We start from the raw sequence: 24,762 nt of genomic DNA, 5'->3' as shown, positions 1-24,762 counted from the left end.
GATTATCTAATATCCCGCGATAAGTTAGTGAACCATCTCAGGTGGCTTTTCGAGTGCCCGGGGAAGGAGGGTCTCCGCCGCTCTTGTGTCCGGTACCATCAATCGTACTAATTCCTCTCCCTCCTCTCCCTTCAATCAGACTCTCGCAAATACCGCGGAGACCTTCCCCGTCGTGCGACCGACCACGCTGAAAACCGCGTGCTCGATTTCTTATCGCGAATTTCAATACTGGGACGCGCTACATTCCTTGTCAACACAAAGCGGTACCGGTACATGACGTCTTTTGTTGACCCCACCACAAATCGTCGATTCTTTCAGGGCTGCCTCCTGAAAACGAAAATATTATAATCTGGGGACCGTGCAGAAGAGTTAGGAATATTCAACTTGCGATACATTGAAAGGCGGCGCTCCTGCGGCGCTCGCGACTTTTGTTGTCCGCTAGTTTGTTCCGCCCCCTGGCTATCAGCGCCCAAACGCCGAAGTGAACCAGGACCCCGGAGTGCATGGGGCATAGGTCAAAATGGCGCCCGGAGGAGGTGGAAACATTAAGGTGGTGGTGAGAGTACGACCGTTCAACAGTCGAGGTCAGTTTGTTTGGAACAGTTTACCCTACTTGGAGATCTAGGCGGCTTGACTGACGGGTTGTGCCTTGAAATCTACTAGAAATCGAACGAGGTGCAAAATGTATCGTGTCAATGAAAGATACCCAAACGGTCCTCACGCCGCCGCCAGGAGCCGAAGAGAAATCGCGAAAAGGTGGAGCTAAAGGTGCCGTCGAGGGCCCGAAGACGTTTGCTTTCGATAGGTCGTACTGGTCTTTCGACAAGAAGGCCTCCAACTTTGCGGATCAGGATAATCTGTTCATGGATCTGGGTGTACCGCTTCTGGACAATGCCTTTCAGGGTTATAATAACTGTATTTTTGCCTATGGTCAAACTGGTTCGGGAAAGTCATATTCGATGATGGGGTACGGCAAGGAATATGGTGTTATTCCTCGGATCTGTCAATCTATGTTTGAGCGCATTGCGACCATACAACAGGATAAGAACCTTACCTGTACCGTGGAAGTCTCTTACCTGGAAATTTACAATGAACGGGTTCGGGACTTGCTGAACCCCTCAAATAAAGGAAACCTCAAAGTTCGTGAGCACCCGTCCACGGGTCCATATGTCGAAGATCTTGCCAAGCTTGCGGTTCGCTCATTTGAAGAAATCGAAAACCTGATGGATGAGGGTAACAAAGCTCGAACTGTTGCCGCCACGAACATGAACGAGACATCTAGTCGATCGCACGCCGTCTTCACGTTGATGCTTGCCCAGAAGCGACACGACGCTGAGACGTCCATGGATACGGAGAAGGTGTCGCGGATCAGTTTAGTCGATCTTGCGGGTTCCGAGAGAGCAACATCGACTGGAGCCACAGGAGCCAGGCTAAAGGAAGGTGCTGAAATTAACAGATCCCTTTCTACACTTGGGCGTGTCATTGCGGCGCTGGCGGATCTGGCCGCAGGAAAAACCAAGTCGAAGAAGGCTGCTTCGATGGTGCCATACCGTGATTCAGTTCTTACATGGCTGCTTAAAGACTCGCTTGGAGGTAATGCCATGACGGCAATGATTGCCGCAATCTCACCTGCCGATATTAACTTTGACGAGACACTGGGTACACTACGTTACGCCGACTCCGCAAAGCGAATCAAGAACCACGCTGTTGTCAACGAGGATCCCAACGCGCGGATGATCAGAGAACTCAAGGACGAATTGGCGCAGCTTCGAGCGAAACTTGGTGGAGGTGCAGGAGCGGGCGGCGCGGCCGCAGGAGGTGGTGGCGGGATAGTTGCAGAGGAATATCCTCCGGACACACCTATGGAGAAGCAGATGGTTTCCATTCAACAGTCCGACGGCAGTGTCACTAAAGTGAGCAAAGCAGAAATTGTGGAGCAATTGAACCAGAGCGAGAAACTCTACAAGGATTTGAACCAAACTTGGGAAGAGAAACTGGTGAAGACCGAACACATCCACAAGGAACGTGAAGCTGCTCTGGAAGAACTCGGCATCAGCATCGAAAAGGGCTTTATTGGTCTCAGTACACCCAAAAAGATGCCTCATTTGGTCAACTTGAGCGATGACCCACTGCTTGCAGAATGTCTCGTGTATAATATTAAACCAGGAACTACCCAGGTGGGCAACATGGACCAAGGAAGCCACATTGAGATCAGACTGAACGGGTCAAAGATCCTAGCTGATCACTGCAAATTCGAAAACATCGACAATGTTGTCACCATTCTGCCCAGCGAGGGCGCAGCAGTGATGGTTAATGGACTGCGCGTCGACAAGCCCAAGCGATTAAAGAGTGGATTCCGCATTATTTTGGGCGATTTTCATATTTTCCGGTTCAATCATCCCCAGGAAGCACGAGCTGAGCGAGTGGAACAGAGTTTACTCCGTCATTCTATTACAACGAGTGAACTTGGCTCACCGGCACCAGGTAAAACCCATGAGAGAAATCTGAGCAAAGCTTCAGATTTAGGCTGGGACTCAAGCAGAGCTGAGTCTCCAATGCCCTCTCAACGGGGGCGGGAGTCTGATTGGTTCTATGCACGTCGTGAAGCTGTGAGCGCGGTGCTGGGACCGGATCATATATCTCACCTGCCTGACGACGAGCTCGATGCTCTTTTTGAGGACGTGCAGAAAGTGAGGGCCACTCGCCGCGGTCTGATGGACAACGAGGAAGATTCTGATTCACTCAGTTCTTATCCGACCCGTGATAAATACATGTCCAACGGCACCATCGACAACTTCTCCCTGGACACAGCTATTACAATGCCAGGGACGCCTCGCCAAGGCGAGGACGATGGCCAGAATGGTCTTTCCACCCTACAGTCAGTACGCCAGGATATGCAACGACAACTGGAACGACAAAAGGAGCAGTATCTGGATAAACTAAGAGACTCGGAAGCCTCTCCGAGCCAAGGCATTGAGGATGTACGCTCCGAGAAAGTCCGCATGGAAGAAGCTCTTCGAGTAGCGAAGGAAGAATACGAGGAGCAACTTCGGAAGCAAAAAGAGACATTCGAAACCCATATGAAGGAACTAGGCCAGCCGATCCCGAGGATTTACGAAAACGGTTACCCCAAGTTGGATCCAAGGGAGTTGGAGGTTGCGCGCACCGTCTTTGAGCACTGGTCTCAGCAAAACTACGTTCGAATGGCAGAGAAAGTCTTGCAGTACGCGTCGCTGATAAAGGAGGCTCAAGTCATGAGCCATATAATGGACAAAAACGTCGTTTTCCAGTTCGCCATCGTCGACCATGGACACAACATGGCCTCGTCTTATGATCTCGTGTTGAACGGCATATCTGGAGACGAGGATATCATTCTTGATGATGCCAAGAAACCTTGTGTTGCTGTTCGTGTCATTGATTTCAAACAGTGTGTCATCCATCTCTGGTCTATTGAGAAGCTCCAGCGTCGGGTCCAGGCCATGCGACAGCTACACCAATACATTGATCGACCGGACTATATCCAACACTTCAAGCTTGAAAACCCTTTCTCTGAGCCCTGCTCGCCCCAGTACTCCCTTGTGGGCGACGCTGATATTCCTCTCACTGCGGTGTTTGAGACTCGGGTTCAGGACTTTTCGGTTGATGTGATTTCGCCGTATACACAGGGTGTAGTGGGCATCATCCGATTGTCTCTGGAGCCATCCTCGGCACAGGCGCCGTCATCTACGCTCAAATTCAATGTTGTCATGCGTGATATGGCGGGGTTCGCCGAATGGGAGGGAACGGATGTGCATGCCCAACTCTTCGTCCCTGGTATTTCTGAGGAAGGTGGAGCGACGACGACCCAGATGATCAACGGCTTCGATGAGACGCCAGTTCGATTTGAAAGTGTTCACAGCATGAGCCTACCGCTCTCCAGCCCGCGAAATGCTGCGCTGAAAATCTGCGTTTATGCCTGTGTGACTCAGATGCATCTCGATAAGCTTCTTAGTTGGGATGACATGCGTGATTCGGCCGAGCAAGGACCTCAAGATCAGAAGACGCCACGTATTGCAGAATCCGAATATTTCTCGGAGGAGAGACATGACGTTTTTGCGAGAGTCCAAGTTTTGGAAATGACCGAGACCGGAGAGTACCTACCTGTGGAAGTGGTACAAAACAACGCCTGTGATGCAGGGACATATCAGCTCCACCAAGGACTCCAGCGCCGGGTTTCGGTGAATCTGACTTACAGCTCCACGGAAACGCTTCCCTGGGACGATCTTACCAACATCCGTGTTGGCTCTGTGCGCCTGTTGGATCCATGGGGCAAGATACCGGACCAGGACCTTCAAACCCCAGACGTCCCACTGAAGTTTATCCAAGAGCCCATGGTCAAGGACAATGCCGATGGGACATCCAAAATTACCCTTGTGGGCCAGTGGGACTCGAGTTTGCACGGGTCGCTTCTTTTAGACAGGGTGACTGCAGAGAAATATCGCGTACAAGTAACGGTTAGATGGGATCTTCAGTCTTCACGCTTGCAGGATCCTGTCTCATTTGAGGTTGACCTGACGCTTCAAGTGCAAGGCCGAGCATATGTACGTCCACAGTCCATACTCAAGAACTTCTTCAGCACAACGCGCGTTGTTCATTCCACTGTCCGCATGTACTCCGTTGCAGTTCGCCCCGTGTCCGCAAAACGCGCCGCCGATCTCTGGCGCATGAATACCCGGAATGACTATGTCAAAGGCGAGGAGCTTCTCACTAAATGGGCTGCAAGGAGAGTTTCGCTTGTGCGCGACTATGTCAGTTCCCGTAAACGACGGAGACGTATTGCCGATTTAAATGCCGCCAAAGGAGCTCACAGTCTCAATAGCCTCACGGTCGCTTCGCCTCCACGGAGTGGAAGGTCGACACCACTTCGTGGCCAAGAACCTGATCGCAAGGCCAAACTCCTTCGGAAATACGTTGACCTCTGGACTGCAAGGACCGATCCTACTGATGCCATCCTCATTCGAGGCAACACGGAGCCTCCAGAACGTGGCGCGGCGTTTGCTTCTCGCGGAAAATCACCCTCAGATGGTGACACCAATGGCGATCATGAACATGAGTCCCTCACACCGCGGTTTTACGCTACCGTGCAAACACTTCCGAAGAACCCGTCCGCATCGAAGACCGGATACCTGTTAGCACCTGACGACACTTATACTCACTGGGCGCGGCGGTTCGTCGAACTTCGCCTACCGTACCTACATGTTTACTCTATTCCGGAAGGCGACGAAATAAATGCTATCAATCTGCGCAATGCCCGAGTCGACCATGCGCCTGATTTCGCTAGACTTCTTGATGGCCCTGGAGCTGACGGGTCAGCCAGAGGTCGGCCGAATGTCTTTGCAGTATACGGCCCGCAGAATACTTTCCTTTTTGCCGCGCGAACGGAGGCCCAGAAAGTTGAGTGGATTTTGAAGATTGATGATAGCTACTTCAGCAATAACGCCCCTCGAGCGACGACGAACGGACCCGGGAGATGATTTCCGCATAATATTTACAACTAATCGACGATGAAAAATTTACACGAATTTGCCGACTTATGGACGTGATATACCGATGGATCTTGCCGTTCTGCGCTTCGTATCTTGTTCCATCCCCGTTACGTCTTGGATTTTGTTACTTCTGTGGCCGTTAGCAGCCTTGGAGGCCATCCTTTCGTTAAACCATGTTGACATTCCCTTTCCCACTCCCTATTACATATTGATTGGCTTTGAGATACCCCCGAATACACCTGCCCTATATACTATAGCACTTGAGATCTCATGTGTGTACATACCTACCTACCTAGAAATTACGTATAGATCCACTGGTTGATGACAGCCCAGTGTCGCTGTCCGCGGGCGGCAGTGCCTCCGTTGATTTCTTTACAGGCAAAACAGTCTGTATTCGATAGATTATAGGCGTAACCAAATCAAGATTTAACAAAGTTCGACGCCGTTAAGGATAACCTGTTGATCTTTGAGTGACGTCTCGGCGTGATCGATTGTTGCTATGGAAACGCTATCCGCACACTCAACCACGACCGGACCAGCGTCCTGATCCAAAAAACCCTGGATCTTGGAACCAGAGTTCTGAATGACTCTCGAGCAGGGCGGTCATTGCCTATAATTCGGCCAAGACCGGCATGGCAGTACGAACTCGCACGTCATCTTAACCGACCTAGTTAGCAGGATTTGATTAGTAACGCTGGGGCGGAGCTCTAACCAGCTGCTTCATAATTACGTACCACGCATTTATATTTTGCAACAACCTCACATCCAGGTCTATACTAGTAGGCTATATATACATAGGCGAAACGAAAACCCGGGATGCCATTTCGCCCACCGCAATCCTCCCTCTTTCGCTTCCTCGGCGCTGGCGCCGTCCTATCGCTGATTCTGCTTGCATTCCTCACATTCGGACGCCTTGAAGGTTATGGATTCTCTTCGGGATACGTGATTAAAGACCAAGCAAGCTATAACTTGCTATCACCAGAGCAGTGCGTGGAAGCGCAGCTTAATGGCACGGGGGAGTGGGAATTCGATGCGCGGCGCGACGCCGATAACCATGGGTTATCGGAGGGTCAGTGCCTGAGTGCGTTCCCGAAATTGTTTGCGGACGTTGATCGGTCCGCTGAGGCGAGAGAGAAAGGGGAGAAAGGGGTTATTACGTTTAAAGAGGTGGACGAAGCTGGGAAGATTGAGGAGAACGGTATGGTTAGGGCGGCCATTAAGGGCGGGGAGGTGAGTCCATGGCTTCTGACAGCTTGCTTTGTTTCGTTAAATTCAATGATGGGATCGAAATTGCTAACGATTGATGGTGGTTGTCATAGTTGTATGTACTCGACTTCGGAAACATGCAGTATACATTCTCTCGAGGGAAAGCGACGTTGAGCGCCCTGAATCGCGCCCTCACAGCGTACCCTGATAGAAAAAGCCTCCCCGACATCGAGTTTGTATTTTCAACAGACGACTTCAGCACGGGGCAGTCTCCAGTCTGGACCTATTCCAAACATCCTGGCGAGGAAGGTGTCTGGCTAATGCCCGATTTCGGATACTGGTCATGGCCGGAAGTCAAAGTCGGCTCGTACAAGGAGATCCGACAACGAATTGCAGATGTCGATGAAGGCGACGGCACCAAATCCCACCGCGGTCTACGGTTCCAGGATAAAAAGAAGCAACTTGCTTGGAGGGGCAATGTGGGCACGAACGCCGACGTAAGGGGCCGCCTCATTGAAGCCTCCCGCGGGAAAAGCTGGGCTAGTATTTACGAGATTAACTGGGGTGATCCAGCACATGTCAAAGCCAACCTTCTCCCCATGGAAGAATACTGCCGGTATATGTTCCTGGCGCACACTGAAGGTCGCAGCTTTTCTGGTCGCGGCAAGTACTTCCTTAACTGCCGGTCCGTGCTGGTCTCACACAAGCTTGAGTGGCTAGAAGCGCATCATGGCGCTTTTATATCCTCTGGTCCTGATGCAAACTTCGTTGAAGTGGAGAGAGACTTCTCAGACCTGGACAAGAAGATGGCATTCCTTATCGATAACCCCGAGACCGCGGAGCGGATTGCAGATAATTCGGCGAGGACGTTTCGGGATAGGTACTTAACGCCGGCGGCGGAGTCATGCTACTGGAGGCATCTAATAAGGAAGTATGCGGCTTCCTGTGATTTTGAGCCGGTGTTGTATGAGACCACCAGGACTGGAAAGAGGGTAGATAGGGGTGTGCATTTTGAAAGTTGGATTCTTGAGTCGCACTGAAGAGGTGGCCTTTTCTCGACTTTTATATTTTGTGATGACATGATAGTATGGGCGTATATGGTGTTTATTTTTTTTTTTTTTTTAAGTGTTGTATGTTATATTATGACTCATATAGAGTGCTCAGTATCTGGGTGTATTTAGACATGAAATCTGTACAAATTTTGACGAATGCCCTTCAAATACCCTTAATGGAAGTGTAGTCGACCTCAGCCAATATGCATGGCATATTTCCTAACCCTGTCATCCATTTTTAGTCTCTCCATGTCCCCACCTTTTAAACAAACCCCCACAACAATACTGCCATCCAGACAGGGCCTTGGTCAGTAAGTACACCAAACCCTCTCTGGACCCTGGTCCAAACGCAGGCCTCCAAATCGCTTCTGGATTTTCAAGTCCAAACCCGAAATCAAACCCACTCAGTTCCTCCTTCGCCCAAGAATTTAACCGCACGTCGAGCGCAGAATTGCCCGGTGGGACGGTTCCAGTAGGCCCAGATACAGACTCTGCCTTGGAGGACATTCTGCCGTCACCGTCACCGTTGATTCTCTGGATTATAAGCGAAGCTTGGGCGAGTGTCTTATCCCTTAGAGTGTCTGGATCTAGTGCACGACGAAGACTCAGCGCGATTTCCCCTAGAGGCTTTGCGAATATTTCCTCCACTGAGAGGGCATCGTCTGTTGAGATGAGCCTTTGCGGTAGATTTCGGTCTTTACACCCTTGTCTGTTGAAGGTGAGGGATAAGCCACCTTGAACAAGAAACTCGAATCAAAAATACAGGCAACTCAGCACCAAACTCACCAAAAGCCTTCACAGGTGAAACAAGCGCTTCATTCACCATATTGAATGGGAATCGGGATTGTTTGAAGGTTGTATAGTCTGGGAGACCGACGCCATGACCGCCGCTTTTATAGTCCTTTACAACAAGACCGGCGTCCAGGAAGGGCTGATCTGAAAAACCACACCCTCTAAAACAACTGTTCCAGATGTTTAGGAAAAATGTTTCGCTAGTTCTATACACTCTCGGCTGAAGACATTGATATGTTCTCCCTCCGAGGCGGGGTCGCGGAGAGGGAAGAAGAGCGTGGCTTGGGTGTAGAGCCTGCTGAGTCGAGGTTGCTGAGCGAGGATATCGAGCGAGACGCCGAGGTCTTTACGACCATTTCAACCGACATCTCTGTTCCTCTTTTTTTAAGAATGTGGAATATTGCTTTGAACTAGGATCGGCTTTTTGTCGCGATTGGAAGCAATCATGGAGACTTCATCACAGGCTCGGTGCAGAGTCTAAGAGGAATGGCTCCAATTTCATGTTTTTCCCGGTGTATAAGTAGGGCCATTGCTGCTCCGTTTACTAAGAGCCTATCTTATTTGCATTCCAACAGGGCTGGGCGCGCCCTGCATTGGTGACGAGTTTTAGCCATGTCTATTCCGTAAATTATTGGTCCATGTCTCCTAGCTGAAGCTTGCCTAACAACCTTCCTCTCTTTTATTCTTGGCTAATGATCTCTTTTATTCTTGGCTAATGAAAGTTGAGAGTTTAGATACTATTTAAGCTAGTAGGCAATGCATGTTCCCAAATAAATAAGTACTCTAGCATTATGGTGTAGGATGGATGTAGGGAATGTGATGTGATGTACAACATATTAAGCGTCAGACTTGGAAAATGGCAGACAAACGCGAACAGGAAATTTATATCCCAGAACAAGAAACAAAGAACGAGCAAGAAACTTCAGATCACCAAGCGCCAACGGTAAAATGGGCCAAATTAAGCCATATAGATTAAGCCGAAAGCAATACCAACCAAGGTGGCAACTCCGGGGATAATGACCCTAGAACCGGGGTTGATAGGGCCTCCGGTAGACTCTGGACCGGCCGGGGCTTCGCCTCCTTCATTGATTTCGTTCGTGCTCGTTGAGGTAGGCCTGGAGGTCTTGTGAGCGGAAGAGCTTGCGTGGGCGCTCGAGGAAGCGGGAGTTGGCTTGATGAGAGGCGTGCTCGAGGCAGCAGGGGCGCTTGTTGGGTGGGCGCTCTGGGCAGGAGCACTCTGAGCGGGAGCACTCTGGGCAGGAGCACTCTGGGCAGGAGCACTCTGGGCGGGAGCACTCTGGACAGGAGCACTCTGGGCAGGAGCACTCTGGACAGGAGCACTCTGGGCGGGAGCGGGAGCACTCTGAGCAGGAGCACTCTGGACAGGAGCACTCTGGGCGGGAGCACTCTGGACAGGAGCACTCTGGGCAGGAGCACTCTGGACAGGAGCACTCTGGGCGGGAGCGGGAGCACTCTGAGCAGGAGCACTCTGGACAGGAGCACTCTGGGCGGGAGCGGGAGCACTCTGAGCAGGAGCACTCTGGACAGGAGCACTCTGGGCAGGAGCACTCTGAACAGGCGCAGTGGTTTCAGTGGTGGCGCTAGACTCAGAAGTAGGCTCAGCCACGGGGGTTGAAGTGGGCTTCCCCTGGCAGGTTTCATGGGTGCAGACGGTGGTAACTTCAGTCACCCAGGTAGTCTCGGGGACAAAGGTTGTTGCATGCCCTTCAGGAGCAAAAATGACGCTGGAGGACTCCTTGGGGCCCTTGTTTCCAGCAACCGCAGTAGACTGAATGGCAGTGCTCTGACCGACGGCGCCCGAATCTCCATTTGGACGCGCGCTGGCAGTTCCAGCCGCGAGGGACAAGGCAAGCAAGGTATAAGACTTAGAAAGATGCATGGCGACTGTGTTTGGGATAAAACTTGAGAGAGGATAACGGAGCTCGAATCAAACAGGGACGATGGATGTCTCGAGTTTTGGGTGAGCTCTTGAGCGTTCTTTATAGTACACGAACACCAAGCCGAAAACAACCACCATTTTGATATTTCCGAATTAGCAAACAAGCGGGCCTTCTTTCGTCCTGTGTTGACGTTGCCCATCTGGAACCGGGATGATATGTTAGAGCACTCGCGTCAATTACTCAGAGTACATTCTGCATCCGGGTATCTGTTTATGCAATCCGGCACCGCCGATCACCTCCAAATCGGAATCGAAGCGAGCAGTCGCGGGGGCGTCTCCGTCTTCGATCTTGAACATTCCAGCTGGAGGTCAGCATGGACCGGCCAGTCACGTGATTCACGATTCCAGCAGGTCGCTGAGTGCATGAAAACAGACATCCCCAGAGTCAGGGCTGCATCGTTAGCAGTTAAGAGGAGACGATGATCCATTCTTGATTATGCGACCTGATCTCAAAGATCGTAAAGGTTCTATTGCGCAGCACTGCAGAACGCGGACTTTGAGTATGTAGGTAGCCCGAACTGTGGGGGCCCGCTCGAGACGTTTGCAAAATTTTGAGAACCTTGTTCAGATTCTGCTGGACATGTTGGTTGTCGAATGAAATCTGCCTTGAAACATAGAAACATAGGTTGTGATTAGTGGTAGAGCTTGGTGTATCTGTGATTACCCATAGGTGAATATTGCGGATGTGGCTGGAGGGGTTCCGCGGGGATGTTTTCCTGCAGTGACTGAGACTACCATGTTGAGTCTTTTATAATATATATGGATAATGGCGCTCGATATTCTCCTCTCCGGGAAATGCGAACCTAGAATCGGATACTAGAGGTCTTTGGAGAAGGAGATGCAAGTGTTTCGTGTTGAAGGCACTCATTTCTTGGCAAGCCACCTCGGTGGTCGAGACCTCACTCTCTCTTCCTTTCCATCTCCTTTCCAACGACCATGACCCTCACTCTCGCCAATGGCGCCCAGACGTGACCTTCTTTCGCCGCGCGATTACGATGACGACGCCGAGTCGTTGCGGTCTCCGCTGTCAGAGCAGGACTCTGATAGCGAGGACGACGAATTCCTCGCCCAGTCCCGCACCACTCTAGAGCTTTCCCAGCATGACCGCGCCGTTCTCGAAGACGAAGAGGAGACCGAAAAGCTACTCACCAGGTCTGGTCCGACTCACGATATCCGTCGAATCTTCAGCCCCAACCGGAGTAATATCAGAATCGGGAGAAAGGAAGAAGCCCGACGGCAACGAAGGAAGGAGAAGAGAGCTGCAAGGAAAGCACTCCGTGAGAAACGCCACGGTTATGGCGACGAGGAAATGTATGAGATGGAAGAAGGACACCCGGGAGATGACAGTTCCCTTTTGGGTAGCTCTTCATCCGAGCTAGATGAACGGATTCAAGAGAGGTATGCGGATACTCAGGTATGTTACGATTACCATATGATCCTCTCGTTGGCCACGCTGACTCTGTGTAGGACGGCCAGACCGTCTCCTGGCGGAAACTTACTCTCGTCTTCTCCGCTATCTTCGTCCTGTTTCTCATTCTCCTTCTCGGGGCGTACAAAGCTTCCGCCGGTTTCCGCGAATCTCACTCTTCGAAACCTTTACTTTCCAACGGAACCGCTCTGTTTGCGCCTACGACTATCTTGATATCGCTTGATGGATTCCGGGCCGATTTTCTCAATCGCGGGTTGACCCCTACACTCAACGCCTTTGTCGCAGAGGGTGTCTCCCCGCGCTATATGCTCCCCAGCTTCCCTAGTGTGACATTCCCGAATCATTTCACCCTCGTTACTGGGTTATATCCGGAGAGCCATGGAATCGTTGGGAACACGTTCTGGGACCCAGAACTACAGGAGCAGTTTTACTATACCCACCCGTCCGTTAGCATGCAGTCGAAGTGGTGGAACGCGGAGCCGCTTTGGATGACCGCCGAAAATCAGAATGTGAAAAGTGCTATCCACATGTGGCCTGGCTCCGAGGCGCATATTGGAGATCTAGAGCCAACGTATCTCGATAAATACAATGGCTCAGAGGCACTCTCCCGGAAGACACAGCGCATCCTCGAGCTACTCGACCTACCTGGGCTCGAGCAAGAGTCGCCATCCGGCCCCGAACGACCGCAGTTTATTGCTGCGTATGTTCCAAATGTGGACGCTGATGGCCACAAATATGGACCAAATAGCACCGAGATTCGAGGCACCATTTCAGAAGCAGACAAAATGCTGGGAAATCTCTTCTCTGGTCTTCAGGAGCGAAACCTCACCGATCTCGTGAACATTGTTGTTGTGTCAGACCATGGTATGGCCACAACTTCCACCGAGCGACTTGTCCAACTCGACAATTTGATTGACTTGAGCTTGACGAGCCATATCGACGGTTGGCCATTGCGCGGAATTCGGCCCAAGCGCCCTGAGGATCTCAAGACTATACAGGACCAGCTAGAGCTTGTTGCATCCGAATATTCAGATGCGGTTGAGATATACACCCGCGAGGACATGCCAGAGCGGTACCATTTCAAGAACAATGATCGTATCGCCCCCCTATGGGTGATACCTAAGACAGGCTGGGCCATCGTTGAGCGACCCGATTTCGATGCCCAGGCAGCACTTGAGAAAGGCGAAGTCTACCACCCAAAAGGGGTTCACGGGTATGACCATGAGCATCCGCTGATGCGTGCGATTTTCATTGCACGAGGCCCTGCGTTCCCGCATGCTGCCAACAGCCGGGTTGATGTTTTCCGTAAGCGGTCTAGTTCCCTGGTGTTTTGTTCTTTTTGCTGACCGACTAGAAAACATCAATGTTTACAACATCCTGTGCGACTCACTCGGGATTGATCCGCACCCAAACAACGGGACATTGCGCCTTCCATTGAAGACGAGCGGCCTTCACTCGGATGAGGATGCACCTGCGTTGGACAATCCGTCCGACCCCCCGATCACACAGAGTGTTGCAAGTGACGCAACTACTTCTCCTACCTCTACCTCTACCATTTCCGCCCCATCCCAGTCTGCGTCAGCCTCACCCAGCGCTAAACCCGAAGAAGACGCCGGCGATGAGCAAGGCACAAGCTGGTGGGGAACTGTCTGGGACGAAGTCGAGGATAAAGTGGAGGACCTGACGGACTGGGCGACCGATTTATTCGAGGATGTCAAAGACAACTTCTCATAATGGTGCCCGCCGCGCCACAGCTGATTCTCGATTGTGGGGATTTGGAGGCGAAGTCAGCCCGAGTGTTCATCCATAGTTAACTTGTAATACCAGCCAACCATAATAATCGTTAGAGATACCCCTGTCATGAATTGAATTTTGTTGGATAATGTTGCCTAGCCTGAACCCTCGCTGTTGCTGTCATTGATCCTCAGCTGAGGCTGACCGTCTGCACCAACCAGTGACTCACTGGTGCACAGAGTGGAGAGCGCTGAATCCCTCTTCATGCAACTCGAACCCAAGAGTGATCGCTACTGGCTTTTGGCTGCCTGGGGGCGAAGGATGATAAATAAAAAATAGGTGACCATGTCTGCCTGATCACTCATGGTCTTGTCGCTGCTATAAGAACCCTGAGAGATAAGCACCTCGAAGGTCTCACTTCCAAATCGACAAATCTATTAAGACAACGGAGAAAGACAACCTTGTTTTTTCTTTTCCCTTTATATTGGTTACAAAATACGGATACTAATCCTCCGAAGCGACCACCGCCATGGCATCGGCCATGGCAGACATCCACAAAAACACCACAACCATGAATTCAACACCCATCCTCAACCCCTCCGACACCGCGCTCCTGGAGACTTTCATCCCGGGGTACTCCATGCTCTCGCGTTTTCTAATTTCTTACCTTCAAATTGACCTCTCTCTGTACATCCCCTACCTCATCGCCGCAGCCGTCCTCGGCGCAGCCGCCCGCTACATCTTCGATCAAGTCCGCGAGTTCTTCAATGAACACTGCATCTCGACCGCTGAAATCCGGCACGATGATGAGGTCTACACTTACCTGATGCACTGGCTTTCGCAGCAGCCGTTCACGAACCGCACGACGCACTTTGTCGCGGGGACTAAAATCTCTTCATCATCGCGGTACTATGACTCGGACGACGAGGATGAATGGGGCGAGGTGGACGAGATAGATGATGAGGGAAATGTCATCGTTGATTTCGACGAGTACTGGGCCAAGGCTACGGCGCGGGACAAGCACAAGCGGCTGCAGTTCACCCCCAGTGACGGGACGCATTATTTTTGGTTTAATGGACGCCCGCTGGCGTTTATTCGGGTGAAGGAAGAAAACCAGAACTCGGGGGGCTTCTACGGATTCGGAAAGCAGTTGGAGCGGCTCTATATTAGCTGCATGGGTCGGAATCCGTCCGTGCTGAAGGAGCTGCTGCTCGAGGCGCAGCGTTCCTACGTTGCGAAGGATAATAACAACACTGTCATCTACCGCGGCCAGAAGAGCGGCGGGTACACGGAGTGGTCGCGGTGTATGGCGCGGGCGCCGAGGGCACTGTCGACCGTTGTGCTGGATCAGGAACAGAAGCAGAGCTTTATCAGTGATATCAAAGAATACCTGCACCCACGGACAAGACGATGGTACTCCAACCGGGGCATTCCTTATCGCCGGGGGTATCTCCTCCATGGACCACCTGGAACCGGCAAGACGAGTCTTTGTTTCGCTGCATCAGGCCTGCTGAGCCTGCAGCTCTACCTTCTTAATCTAAGCTCGAAGAACCTAGACGAGGACGAACTTATGAGCCTCTTCCAGGAACTCCCACGACGGTGCATCGTCCTCCTCGAAGACGTCGACTGCGCCGGTATGTCCCAGAAGCGAAGCACGGACCCCTCCACTTCCTCCGCTCCTCCCGAAGGTCAAAACAACCCCGAATCCCAAAATGGAGACAACAAGACCAGCGGCCCCGCAACGGGCCTTGAGAAACAAGGCGTCTCCCTCTCAGGCCTCCTAAACGTCATCGACGGCGTCGCCGCCTGCGAAGGCCGCATTCTCGTCATGACAACCAACCACCCCGAAAAGCTGGACCCCGCGCTGGTTCGTCCCGGCCGGATCGATATGTCCATTGCCTTTAGATACTCCACTGCCGCGGATATCAAGGAGCTTTTTACGGCTATCTACTCCACGCTAGAGGGCGACCTGCGTGCGTCGAGCGCCGAGCGTCTTGCCCCGAAGCTGCAAAAGAAACTGCATGAGAAGACTGGGGAGGGCCCAGCTGTTACTCACATACTGGGTAAGTTCACTGGTTAGCAGGTTGGCGTCTGGGCCGGGGAGTTTGCGGCAAAGGTTCCTGAGGGCGAGTTTACACCTGCCGAGATCCAGGGATACTTGTTGAATTATAAGACGGACCCCGAGGGGGCGATTGAAGGGGTTGAGAAGTGGATTGAGGAGACGAGGGTGAAGAAGGCCGAGCTTGCAAATGTGAAGTTTGATGAGGAAAAGAAGGAGGAGAAGAGGGAAACAGAGAAGAAGAATGATGGCCCAAATGGGGTCAAGGCTGAGGAGAAATCTGAGGATGCTACTACTAATGGAGACACGAGATGATGAGACAATGAATTGTTTAATAGACATAATATGATTGCTTTAGATGCGATACTCGACTTGGAATTTGCCATATACGAGACCAATATACATTTGCATCTTAATAGTCAGCGTACAATGAATCCTAATTCACTTTGGACTATCTAATATTATTATATAACAGTGAAGTATGTCATAAGTGTTCATTTCTGTGTAATATAATTTAACAATAGTAAAAAATGATGCCGTCATTAGTCCATCTCACAAGTAATCAAACCTAGCAATGCATGATACAATACAACCCAATGCAATCCGCTCACCTTCAATAGAAGGAAAATGTTAAATTATTTAGACCCAATCCAATTCACCCACTGACACGAGCAGCCCCCGGTCCCACCATCATACCCGCCATATTTCTTCCCATCCTTATCCTCATCATCACTAGAATCACCAGAATCCGTATCGTTGAAGATTCCCGGGGCCTTATGAACCAGCTTCCCCGCGAAACCCCGTTCCTCCATCTGGATCATCTTCTCCGTACCGTTAACATGTCCGTCGCCTTCCATACCATAGCAGTACAACATCTTCTTGCCTGGTTTACCGCCGTGGCGATCCAGTGTGATGGTTACTGGGTAAGGAAAGGAGCCGGGGCGAGTGAAGTCCGTTGCAGAGGAAGAAGCGGTCGAGTCCGCAGAAGATGAAGTGGATGTTGGCGATGGCGACGATTCGGTTTTAGAGGCTGTCTTATTACCACCACTTCCGGTTCTGTCGAATATGACTTTTCCCGATTTCTCGGGCTTTGTCCAGATCTGAACCAAGAAGCGGGTTTGAGCCCATGTGCAGCGGACACGGGCGTTGGCTTTGGTTGAGCCGCCGGCTGTGTCGTTTGCAGAGGGGTCCTTTTCTCCTGTGAGAGGGGTGGATGAAAAGGAGAAGATGGATTTGTCGTAGTAAGTATAGAAGCCGTAGTGCTCGTTGTCTTTGCCGCGGTTGTAGAGGCGGACGGGTTGGGATGAAGGGAATGGGTAGAGGACTGCAGGAGCAGCAGATCCGTCTGAGTCGACGGCTGGTGATGGGACAACGCCATCTAGTGCAGGAAAATGTGATGAATTTGAGTCTCGTTTGTCTATTTGAGATGAGTATGAGGCTAGGTGTTCTGCGGAGAGCATGGTTATGTAGAATGGGGTTTCCTCGCCGTTGTAAGGCTCAGAGATTTTATCTGTCGTTTCCCCGAGGAAGATTTGTTCGTCCGTAGGTGGCGGCGAGGGATTAGGGTTGAATAGTTGATTGACGCTCCTTGAGAGCATTTGGAGAGACCGTGATGCGATTGCAGTACTTCTGCTGTACGTTCCGTTCTGGAACCTAACTTCCATACGGAAATTAGGCTGATTCGCCTTGTACGGCTTATTGTCAGCTTGCTGCTCTTTCGGTAAAGCGCAGCTCCATAGTGATGTTGGGACAATGCATCCTGACTCCTGCGTTTGCGCCTCAGGGCCGGCAATTGTCGATATTCCTGTTGGCATTGGCGGGTAGCCCGTCAAATTCAGCCACTGCGATTGAACTGGAGTACCATCTCCCTTCCTCGTCAAGAGTACGGCGAGAAGAATAGCGCCGACCACAATCGCAATGAAGAAAAGACAGATGACAAAATACCACCGGCGTCTCAATCTTCCCTCTCGGCCTGTTCGCCCGAAACATCCTTTGTTGCTGAAGGGGCCTCTGCCTCTCCACCACCCACCGGCTTTCCTGCCCACTGCGTCCTCCCTTTCATATCGTCGTCGGCGGTTTTCTATCCGGTCTCTCTCTGTCACGGGGTGTCCTAGCACGTCTTGCGTGATGGGGACTGCTTTCACACGAGGAGGGAGCGCAGAGTTGTCATGAGGCGTATAGGCCGGAGCCGGGCCCACGGGCATATTTGAAAGCCGAACAGCGCCTCTCTCTGTAGACTCCTGGAGACTTTCTGGAGAACGTGGATAAGGAGAGTGGGATTGCGCTCCGTAGTTTGGAGGGGGCGTTTGTTCCGGGCCAGGCATTGCAATGGGAGGTGGAGCGGCACGGGTTCGTGCAATGGGCTCTGGTGAAGGTTCGCGGAAAGGCACAGGCTCTCTGGATGCCACATAGGGTTCAGGAGCGTCAAGTGCCATAGGTGGTGGTGGAGATGGAGGTGCTTGGTAATGGATGTTCGGAGCAGGTTGAGCTGCTGGTGTTTCTATGTGGATATTCGCCGGAGCTGGAACGGGGCCACTTTCAATATGAACATTTGAAGGTGGAGGAGGTTGAAAAGGAGCGTGCTGTGGGGGTGGAGTGAATCCTCTTGATTGTTCGAGGAAAGGGTTGGTGGGTGGATGTCCTTGACCTGGTGATTCTAGTTGTCTGGTGTTTCCATCAGATCCAGGAATTGGAGATCCAGCTTTTGGCGTCTCTGATGCCCTCTCGCTTGGGGCTGCTCGTGAGGCGCCAAGTGATGTTTTCAAATCCCTAGGTATCCTGCTCTCATTATCTGATGGACTTGAATTTATAGACGTAATCCCAGAAGCTGGTGACTCCTGATTATGTGAACGCGGCATATCGTCCACATCAATTAGGAGACCCCGGTCTCCTTCTTTGTTTTGCTGTGTAAGGCTAGCATCAACAACGGGAATCTTGTCTTTCGGGGTAATGGAGCAGACATGGTTGACGCATTCAAAATAGGGAGTTCCGCTGAACAGCTCATGGGCACACGCTTGGTAGTACTCGGCCGCCTCGCCCTGAATTCTCTCGCCTGAAAACATCATCGACGCAACATCCCGGTCTCTGGGCGCTTGAGACTGCTCTTCTATGCTCCAGTCGAAATCGGCAAACGGGTTGATGCTCGCAGTTCGCCAACTGGATATCCTTCGCGTAGCCTCTGGTGTATCTGGCGAGAAATGTGACACTTCCTTCTCTTTCTCTTTCTCCGTCTCCTCCCATTTTTCCTTCTCATCCCACCATTCATCCGTCAATCCTGTTGAGCTGGTCGAAATGGTGGGTACCTTCGGGCGAGACTTGATTGTTGGTGTCTTTGGACTCAGAAGCGAACTGGCGCTCAGCAAAGGCGAAAGCAGATAGTTCCACCACCCGTGGGACGCACGAGCATTTAGTGATGTGTTGATAGTGAGTCGATCAGCGGGGCGAGAACCCTTCTCGTTTGATTGCGATCGAGGACGCCCTTCTAGTTGATCTTCCTCGCTTTTCTCATTGACGGCACCCGTAGAGAACGAGCGGCGTTTCCGGACCGAGTCAACTGATACCCCTGGGCCGGTGGGTGACGCATTACCTCCATCGTTACCACTAGAGTAAAGCGCCGGAAGCGCTGGAACGGGCGGTACGTCGGCTTGATTGGTCCAAAGATGCGGTGATGGCTGTGAGTAAACACTGGATGCTGCTCTTGGGCGTGATCTCTCTGGGCTAAGGTGCTGTTCCCAGAAGCCATCCTCTTTGGCAGGAGTGACTATGATTGAAGGTGTAAGCGGAGTATGTAGTGTACCTGCACTATCAAGCTCCTTTGGTTTCTCATCGTGGAAGTCCGGGGAGTCATAGGGCACTGAGAACCCTATAACGATCGGCCGGTCAGTCGGTGAGATACCGTCGTGTCTATCGTTATTCTTAGAACCCTTAGAGACGGCTTCGAGCAGCGAAGCCCTCTTAGTTCCTTCCTCCGAGCCTGACGGGTCGTCCGGCAACCTTTGGAACCCTCTGGTATCTCCTTTTTCCTTCTTCGCATCGCCCTTCTTCAGAATACCCTTTAGCTTCTGCGCCGTCCTCTCTTCCTCCCGCGCCTTTGAAAGCACCTTGAGGTCGTTCAAATCCACGAAAGCACCAGCCGTCTCCTTGCGCGGTTGCGGGTTCGAAGTCGGAATATCCAAGTTCAGCCCTACAGGTCTTTCCGGATTCCTCGGTGCAGCAAAAGGGTTCGAACTAACATCCCCTCGTCCTTCATTTGTGTGAGAGATAACGCCCTGTTCAAAGTTCCGGATCCTGTCGGGTGCAGTAGTAGCATACGGATTCCTGCTAGACATCTTGGAGAGGAACTCGAACGGCCGGTTCCTTTCCAAGTCTCGATCCTCTGGGGATGACGAGGTGGTGGTAGTCGGACTGGCAATCTCATCCGTGATCGGTGACGATAACGGGAACTTGGGCACTTTTGGTATTGTCAGTTGCGCCCTCTGCCTCTCTGGGCCTGAGGCTAGCCGCATTCTCCTCCTGAGCCTCCTGAACTGGATACTACTATCCGTCATGGTAAATGTGTTAGTCGCAGATCATGAAGATGAAGAAGGGAGGGTCAAATGGAGACACCTACAAATGCTAGTGATTGAATAAAGAGATAATAGAGTCAAAGAAGCGACTGAAACGGTCTAGAGCGTCTATGCCAGCAAGACGAAACGCAACAATTGAAAGAGAATGACTCAAAGAAAGACGCAAAGAATCAAGAATCAATGGAACAATGCCAACCAAATAGCCGATCCTCCCGATAGAAGCCCAACAACACCAACTATTGTCATTCAAGAGCCATGAGAAGGTTTGAGGTGAAGCAAAGAGTGTAGCAAGTTGATCTAGACAGTGGGCAGAGTTGCAGTTTGCAAAGACAAGTCAGTGAGCACAAAGAGACAGAACAAGAACCGAACGCAGACAAAATCCCAAGAAAAGAAGAAGATGCAGGGAATTTGGAAAGCAGCAGTAAGCGCCGGTTTTGTTTACCAGGGTCATCCATCTTCAACCAAAGCTCCAGCACCAGAGCATGGTCCAGACTGTGGACACACTCTGCCAGAGCGTGCAGATTCAAATCTCGCGGACACACGATCCTTGAGAGGACAAAAGGCCTGAAGACAATTCATTGGACAAGATTTAAAGATGGGCGCTGCAGGAGAGGCAGAGCAGAGACGAAGAAGACGCGGATTGGCTGTGAAGAGCAGCTGCAGAGCTCTGGAAGCGCCGGACTGGGGGTGGACGCACTGGCGGCGCTCCCAAGAGCTATTTTTGTTCCGAGCCCTCCTCATTGGCCACGACCTCGTTTCATCTGTTCAATTCTATTGTTCACTGCGATCGTCACTACGATTTCTGAAGATTCTATTCTTGCAAAAATGACAAATTTGGATCTTGACGGCGCCTAGAAGGTCTGTCCAGGACTTGCTCCTGGCGCCGCGTTACCAACGATTTTTATAGAAAACAGTCATACGAATACAAACAAAACCAATCCAATTTCGGAACTCCAACTCCAAGAAACCTCAAATACATTCGTATCTGTCGGTTCCCATTTCCAGATTCACACAGGCCTTCCCAATGCAAAAGTACACCAATCCCATGTCATTATGCGAGGGTAAAATAATAGCCGTGGCCCATTCGACAGGACGATGCATAGTGACACCAGCCAAAGCAAAGGTCGTCGCTTGAACGGGCAATAAAAAGAAAGCAAAAAGAGCCACCCAATCCAAATCTACAAATAGCGTAGCAAGAAGAGAAAGTGATAAGACGATTTCATAAACCATTCGAACCATGTGGTTGACGTAAAGGTGATCATCGTGTATGCGTTTCGAATAAAACATTTTCGGCAGCCACAACTGCACGAACCAGTTTCCGATAGCTATTGCTGTTTTTCAGTCCGAGTCGATACAGGGTGGCTTCTTATAAAAGGCGAGGAGGGGGCTCTTCCAGTCTTGGAAACGCCTCGCATTATAACCAAAAAAATTGATCCATAGACTCGGTGTGGTCGTTTGCGCAGATATCGGATGGTGTGCAGGGATGGGCGCCGGTGGCCTCAGCTACCACCAGTTACCGATGGTCATCAGTGTACTGCACGCCTTGCATTGGTGCAGAAGAGCCGTTGATCAGCGGAGGTAAAGTACGCGGCTGCTCTTGTCCCATGCCCGGCCCCCCATTATAACCAGAAAACATTGGCCCATGTGTCTGGCCATTCGTTGGCGCGGGCATTTGTTGGTTCTCGTAAATAGTCGGCGGCCGATGTTGACCATTTGGTTGCTGTGAATTGTGCCTCATCTCGTCTATTTCGCGGCGCATCATGTCCATCTCCCTGTGAGCCGACGAAAGTGACCCCTCTAAATGCGTAATATATTCAATTGCTACCAAATCATTAGTTTCCATTCAGATCTATACAACCAGTATCGTCTTGGACATACCTCTTGTGAGTGTCTCCCATTTGCTAGACTTATTGTTCTGACCCGAAGGGAGACGAAGTCGCAATGCCTCAAAGCAATCCTTCATCTCACTGCGACGCTTTCTTTCTGCCAGCTTGTGTGTGACCCTAAGCTCAGGCGTCCTGCTGTAAGGGGTAGCGCCCGAGTTGGGATCTGATTCTCCAATGAGACCACGGACTTGTCTATGCTGTAAGCTGTGATGGTGTACATTTTGAGGTAGTTCTAAAACTAGTTAGTTTGCGTTGGTATTTCACAGATTGAATTATATTTGTCACATACCATGTTGGCCTTGAGGTAGTCGAGAATCAGAGTACATACTAGACATAGATTCGGTAGCACTCGGTCTCCTAGAAAAAGAGTTCCGGTCCAGAGAATCTCCACGCGTCGAGACATCTGGATCAGGGAAGGCATAGGCAAGACCAGCAGTAGGAGCCTCGGCGTTGTAAATTTCGGATCGAGGGTTCGACGAGATAGCGGGTGCAGTGCGGCCAGCCGCAATTGGGCGCTGTTCTCGCGATGACAATGGAGATAGTGGTGAAGCCCCTGAATAACGTGGTCCTCGATAAGTGTTGGCATCTGTGGATATCCCGCGCTCTCTTTGCAAACTCGACACAATTGAAGTTTGAGAAGCATTCGTGCTATGGTATGGAGAGGCGGTATTATTTATGGTTAGAGAATTGATCCCTTGATTCACCCTGCTGTCGACGCTACTCCGCCGGGATTCAACGGGCTCCGCGACACTACTTCGGTGTGAGGGTGTGTCGTAGTTTTGGTTGAGAGATGGTAGCGTTGAAGTTGGTTGTGACGAAACAAAGTTTGGAGACGGTTGTGCCCCAGCTGATGGGGGTGTTGTTGTGTGCGACTGGTCGCCGGGATAAGGAGATCGATCAGATACATACGAACCGCGCTGGGGCGAGGGATGCGGGGTCGTGAGGAAGTTGAGTGTAGGTTGGTTGGGGGCAGGGCCAGTCCCATTCGTTGCCGTAGAGTAGGTCGAGGATCCTAAAAGCCAACTGGTTAGAATCAATCCTGGCTATGCGCACTGGTAGATAAGAGACGAACTTGTACTTTGAGGCATTGACCAATTCCCCGAGTCACGTTCGATTGTATTCAGAGATGCGTTCCCTGGCGACTTCTCTGCTGGAGCTGGGGTATGGCCAATGTTGGCAGTCAATGTAGAGATCGAGGGAAGGGTTTGCGAAGAAGCTGTGACTGAAGGGTTTTGTGGCCCGGCTGTATATGGGCCCCATAGCCGGTGGTTCAGCGTTGAATCCATTCTCACTGGGACGGGTAAACGAGCGATGTCGAAAAAGGTCAGGTCGAAAACTTCCGAAGCGGATGCGCTATCTCATGTTCCAACGATTAGAATTGCGAGTCTCAGGTTGGTGATCACTGATTTCTTCTCGTCACGATCTGTAAGGGAGGATTTGGAGCGTGGTATCACTTTCGTGTTTGCGTGGGTCTTCGGATGCCGAGCAAGGGCCGCGTGGGTATATTCTATCTCTGGGCGGTGCTGGTTTCTGTAAATGCGGAGGGCAAATATAACTCTTCTTCAGAAGTCGGGTTATAATCCTTTCTTTGAATGGATCGCTATCCTGGGATGGGATGCGCCTCTCGAGTTAACCCTTCCTGCAGACCGCGGAGGTCAATGTAGACGGACGAGGAATTGCGGGTTGCAAAGCACTGGAAAGTCTGAGGATATTCCGTAGCGAGAAACGAAGAGCGATAAGGAACAGCCGAGGGAGTAGAATCTGCAAGGGAAGGAGGAGGGAGCGTGAAGGGGAGGATAGTCGGCGATAGTGGTTGGAAAGCGGAGGGCGGGTCGTGGTAATAATACGACGGAACAAAAACGAAGCGAGTTCACGAGCGGCGAGAGCGGAAGGAAAGGCGGGTGGGGGATGTCAAAATTAAAAAAATCTGTTTGAATCAAAGCCACGTTCAGATTAGCCCGACGAATACGTATTGTGAAATCGAGCGGGAAGAAATGAGACCAGGGATCATCTCGAGATCTAGGGCGGTTGGCTTGCAGAGAGCGGGTCGCTTACCTTTAGTGCAAACGTTTTGGAGCAGAACGTGGCACGAGATCTAGAAGGACGAACAATTGGGCAGGGGCAACTGTTAGGGCAAAGAGTCCGAGAGACCAGCCAGACTGAGGCTGTGGGGAGCGGGCGCCAGCAAGGGGACGACTCGAGTAGTGCACGACTAAGAGAAAGTTGCAGCGAGGAACGTGGGAGGGGAGAGAAATTGCAGAAGGATCACTGAGACTCTGGTCGCTGCCGAGTCACACTGTCGCGTCACTCAGCGGTAACAAATACCGTCTTTTCAACGTTTAGCCCGAGATCAAAGATGAAGACGTCCAAAGAGTGAACAAAAAAATTAGAAGGGTCGTTGAAGAATAGTCTTCTCCACACTCCACAGTAGCTGGGAAGCGCTGGTGTTGGAGGTCAATACTCGGCAAGGCTCGAGTATGAGAAGAATCCAGGATTCCGGGACTGCACCTGCGAAACGAGCGCAGAGTATGAGTGGAAGGAGGGAGTTGCTCTT

The 24,762-nt window shown here is 51.3% G+C and overlaps 8 protein-coding genes across 8 annotated transcripts; 4 read left to right on the top strand and 4 right to left on the bottom strand.

Annotated features, from left to right (window-relative positions):
- Positions 1 to 520: 520 nt before the first annotated feature.
- On the top strand, positions 521 to 5,513 carry KLP8 (kinesin-3 motor protein uncA; the record flags this gene model as incomplete). The annotated part of the gene is made up of 2 exons (XM_041696689.1): positions 521 to 584; positions 664 to 5,513. The coding sequence occupies 2 exons, from the start codon at positions 521 to 523 to the stop codon at positions 5,511 to 5,513; spliced, it is 4,914 nt and encodes a 1,637-aa protein (XP_041562295.1).
- Positions 5,514 to 6,341: 828 nt separating this feature from the next.
- Positions 6,342 to 7,771, top strand: APUU_80411A (DUF821 domain protein; the record flags this gene model as incomplete). The annotated part of the gene is made up of 2 exons (XM_041696688.1): positions 6,342 to 6,755; positions 6,845 to 7,771. The coding sequence occupies 2 exons, from the start codon at positions 6,342 to 6,344 to the stop codon at positions 7,769 to 7,771; spliced, it is 1,341 nt and encodes a 446-aa protein (XP_041562294.1).
- Positions 7,772 to 9,533: 1,762 nt separating this feature from the next.
- On the bottom strand, positions 9,534 to 10,475 carry APUU_80410S (uncharacterized protein; the record flags this gene model as incomplete). Its single annotated transcript, XM_041696687.1, has 1 exon — positions 9,534 to 10,475. One exon carries the CDS (start codon positions 10,473 to 10,475, stop codon positions 9,534 to 9,536), a length of 942 nt encoding a protein of 313 aa, XP_041562293.1.
- A 1,015-nt stretch (positions 10,476 to 11,490) lies between these two features.
- On the top strand, positions 11,491 to 13,698 carry APUU_80409A (alkaline phosphatase family protein; the record flags this gene model as incomplete). The annotated part of the gene is made up of 3 exons (XM_041696686.1): positions 11,491 to 11,949; positions 12,003 to 13,269; positions 13,319 to 13,698. 3 exons carry the CDS (start codon positions 11,491 to 11,493, stop codon positions 13,696 to 13,698), a joined length of 2,106 nt encoding a protein of 701 aa, XP_041562292.1.
- A 529-nt stretch (positions 13,699 to 14,227) lies between these two features.
- Positions 14,228 to 15,778, top strand: APUU_80408A (BCS1 and AAA domain-containing protein; the record flags this gene model as incomplete). The annotated part of the gene is made up of 1 exon (XM_041696685.1): positions 14,228 to 15,778. One exon carries the CDS (start codon positions 14,228 to 14,230, stop codon positions 15,776 to 15,778), a length of 1,551 nt encoding a protein of 516 aa, XP_041562291.1.
- Positions 15,779 to 16,392: 614 nt separating this feature from the next.
- On the bottom strand, positions 16,393 to 20,262 carry APUU_80407S (uncharacterized protein; the record flags this gene model as incomplete). Its single annotated transcript, XM_041696684.1, has 1 exon — positions 16,393 to 20,262. One exon carries the CDS (start codon positions 20,260 to 20,262, stop codon positions 16,393 to 16,395), a length of 3,870 nt encoding a protein of 1,289 aa, XP_041562290.1.
- A 1,029-nt stretch (positions 20,263 to 21,291) lies between these two features.
- APUU_80406S (uncharacterized protein) lies at positions 21,292 to 21,609 on the bottom strand (the record flags this gene model as incomplete). The annotated part of the gene is made up of 1 exon (XM_041696683.1): positions 21,292 to 21,609. One exon carries the CDS (start codon positions 21,607 to 21,609, stop codon positions 21,292 to 21,294), a length of 318 nt encoding a protein of 105 aa, XP_041562289.1.
- A 226-nt stretch (positions 21,610 to 21,835) lies between these two features.
- Positions 21,836 to 23,494, bottom strand: APUU_80405S (putative HLH transcription factor (Hpa3); the record flags this gene model as incomplete). Its single annotated transcript, XM_041696682.1, has 4 exons — positions 21,836 to 22,143; positions 22,201 to 22,440; positions 22,498 to 23,220; positions 23,281 to 23,494. 4 exons carry the CDS (start codon positions 23,492 to 23,494, stop codon positions 21,836 to 21,838), a joined length of 1,485 nt encoding a protein of 494 aa, XP_041562288.1.
- Positions 23,495 to 24,762: the final 1,268 nt, after the last annotated feature.

This window comes from Aspergillus puulaauensis, chromosome 8 (assembly GCF_016861865.1).
Source record: "Aspergillus puulaauensis MK2 DNA, chromosome 8, nearly complete sequence".
Lineage (NCBI taxonomy): Eukaryota > Fungi > Ascomycota > Eurotiomycetes > Eurotiales > Aspergillaceae > Aspergillus > Aspergillus puulaauensis.
Note: the sequence above shows the minus strand (reverse complement) of the source record. Positions and strands in the feature narration are given on the sequence as shown.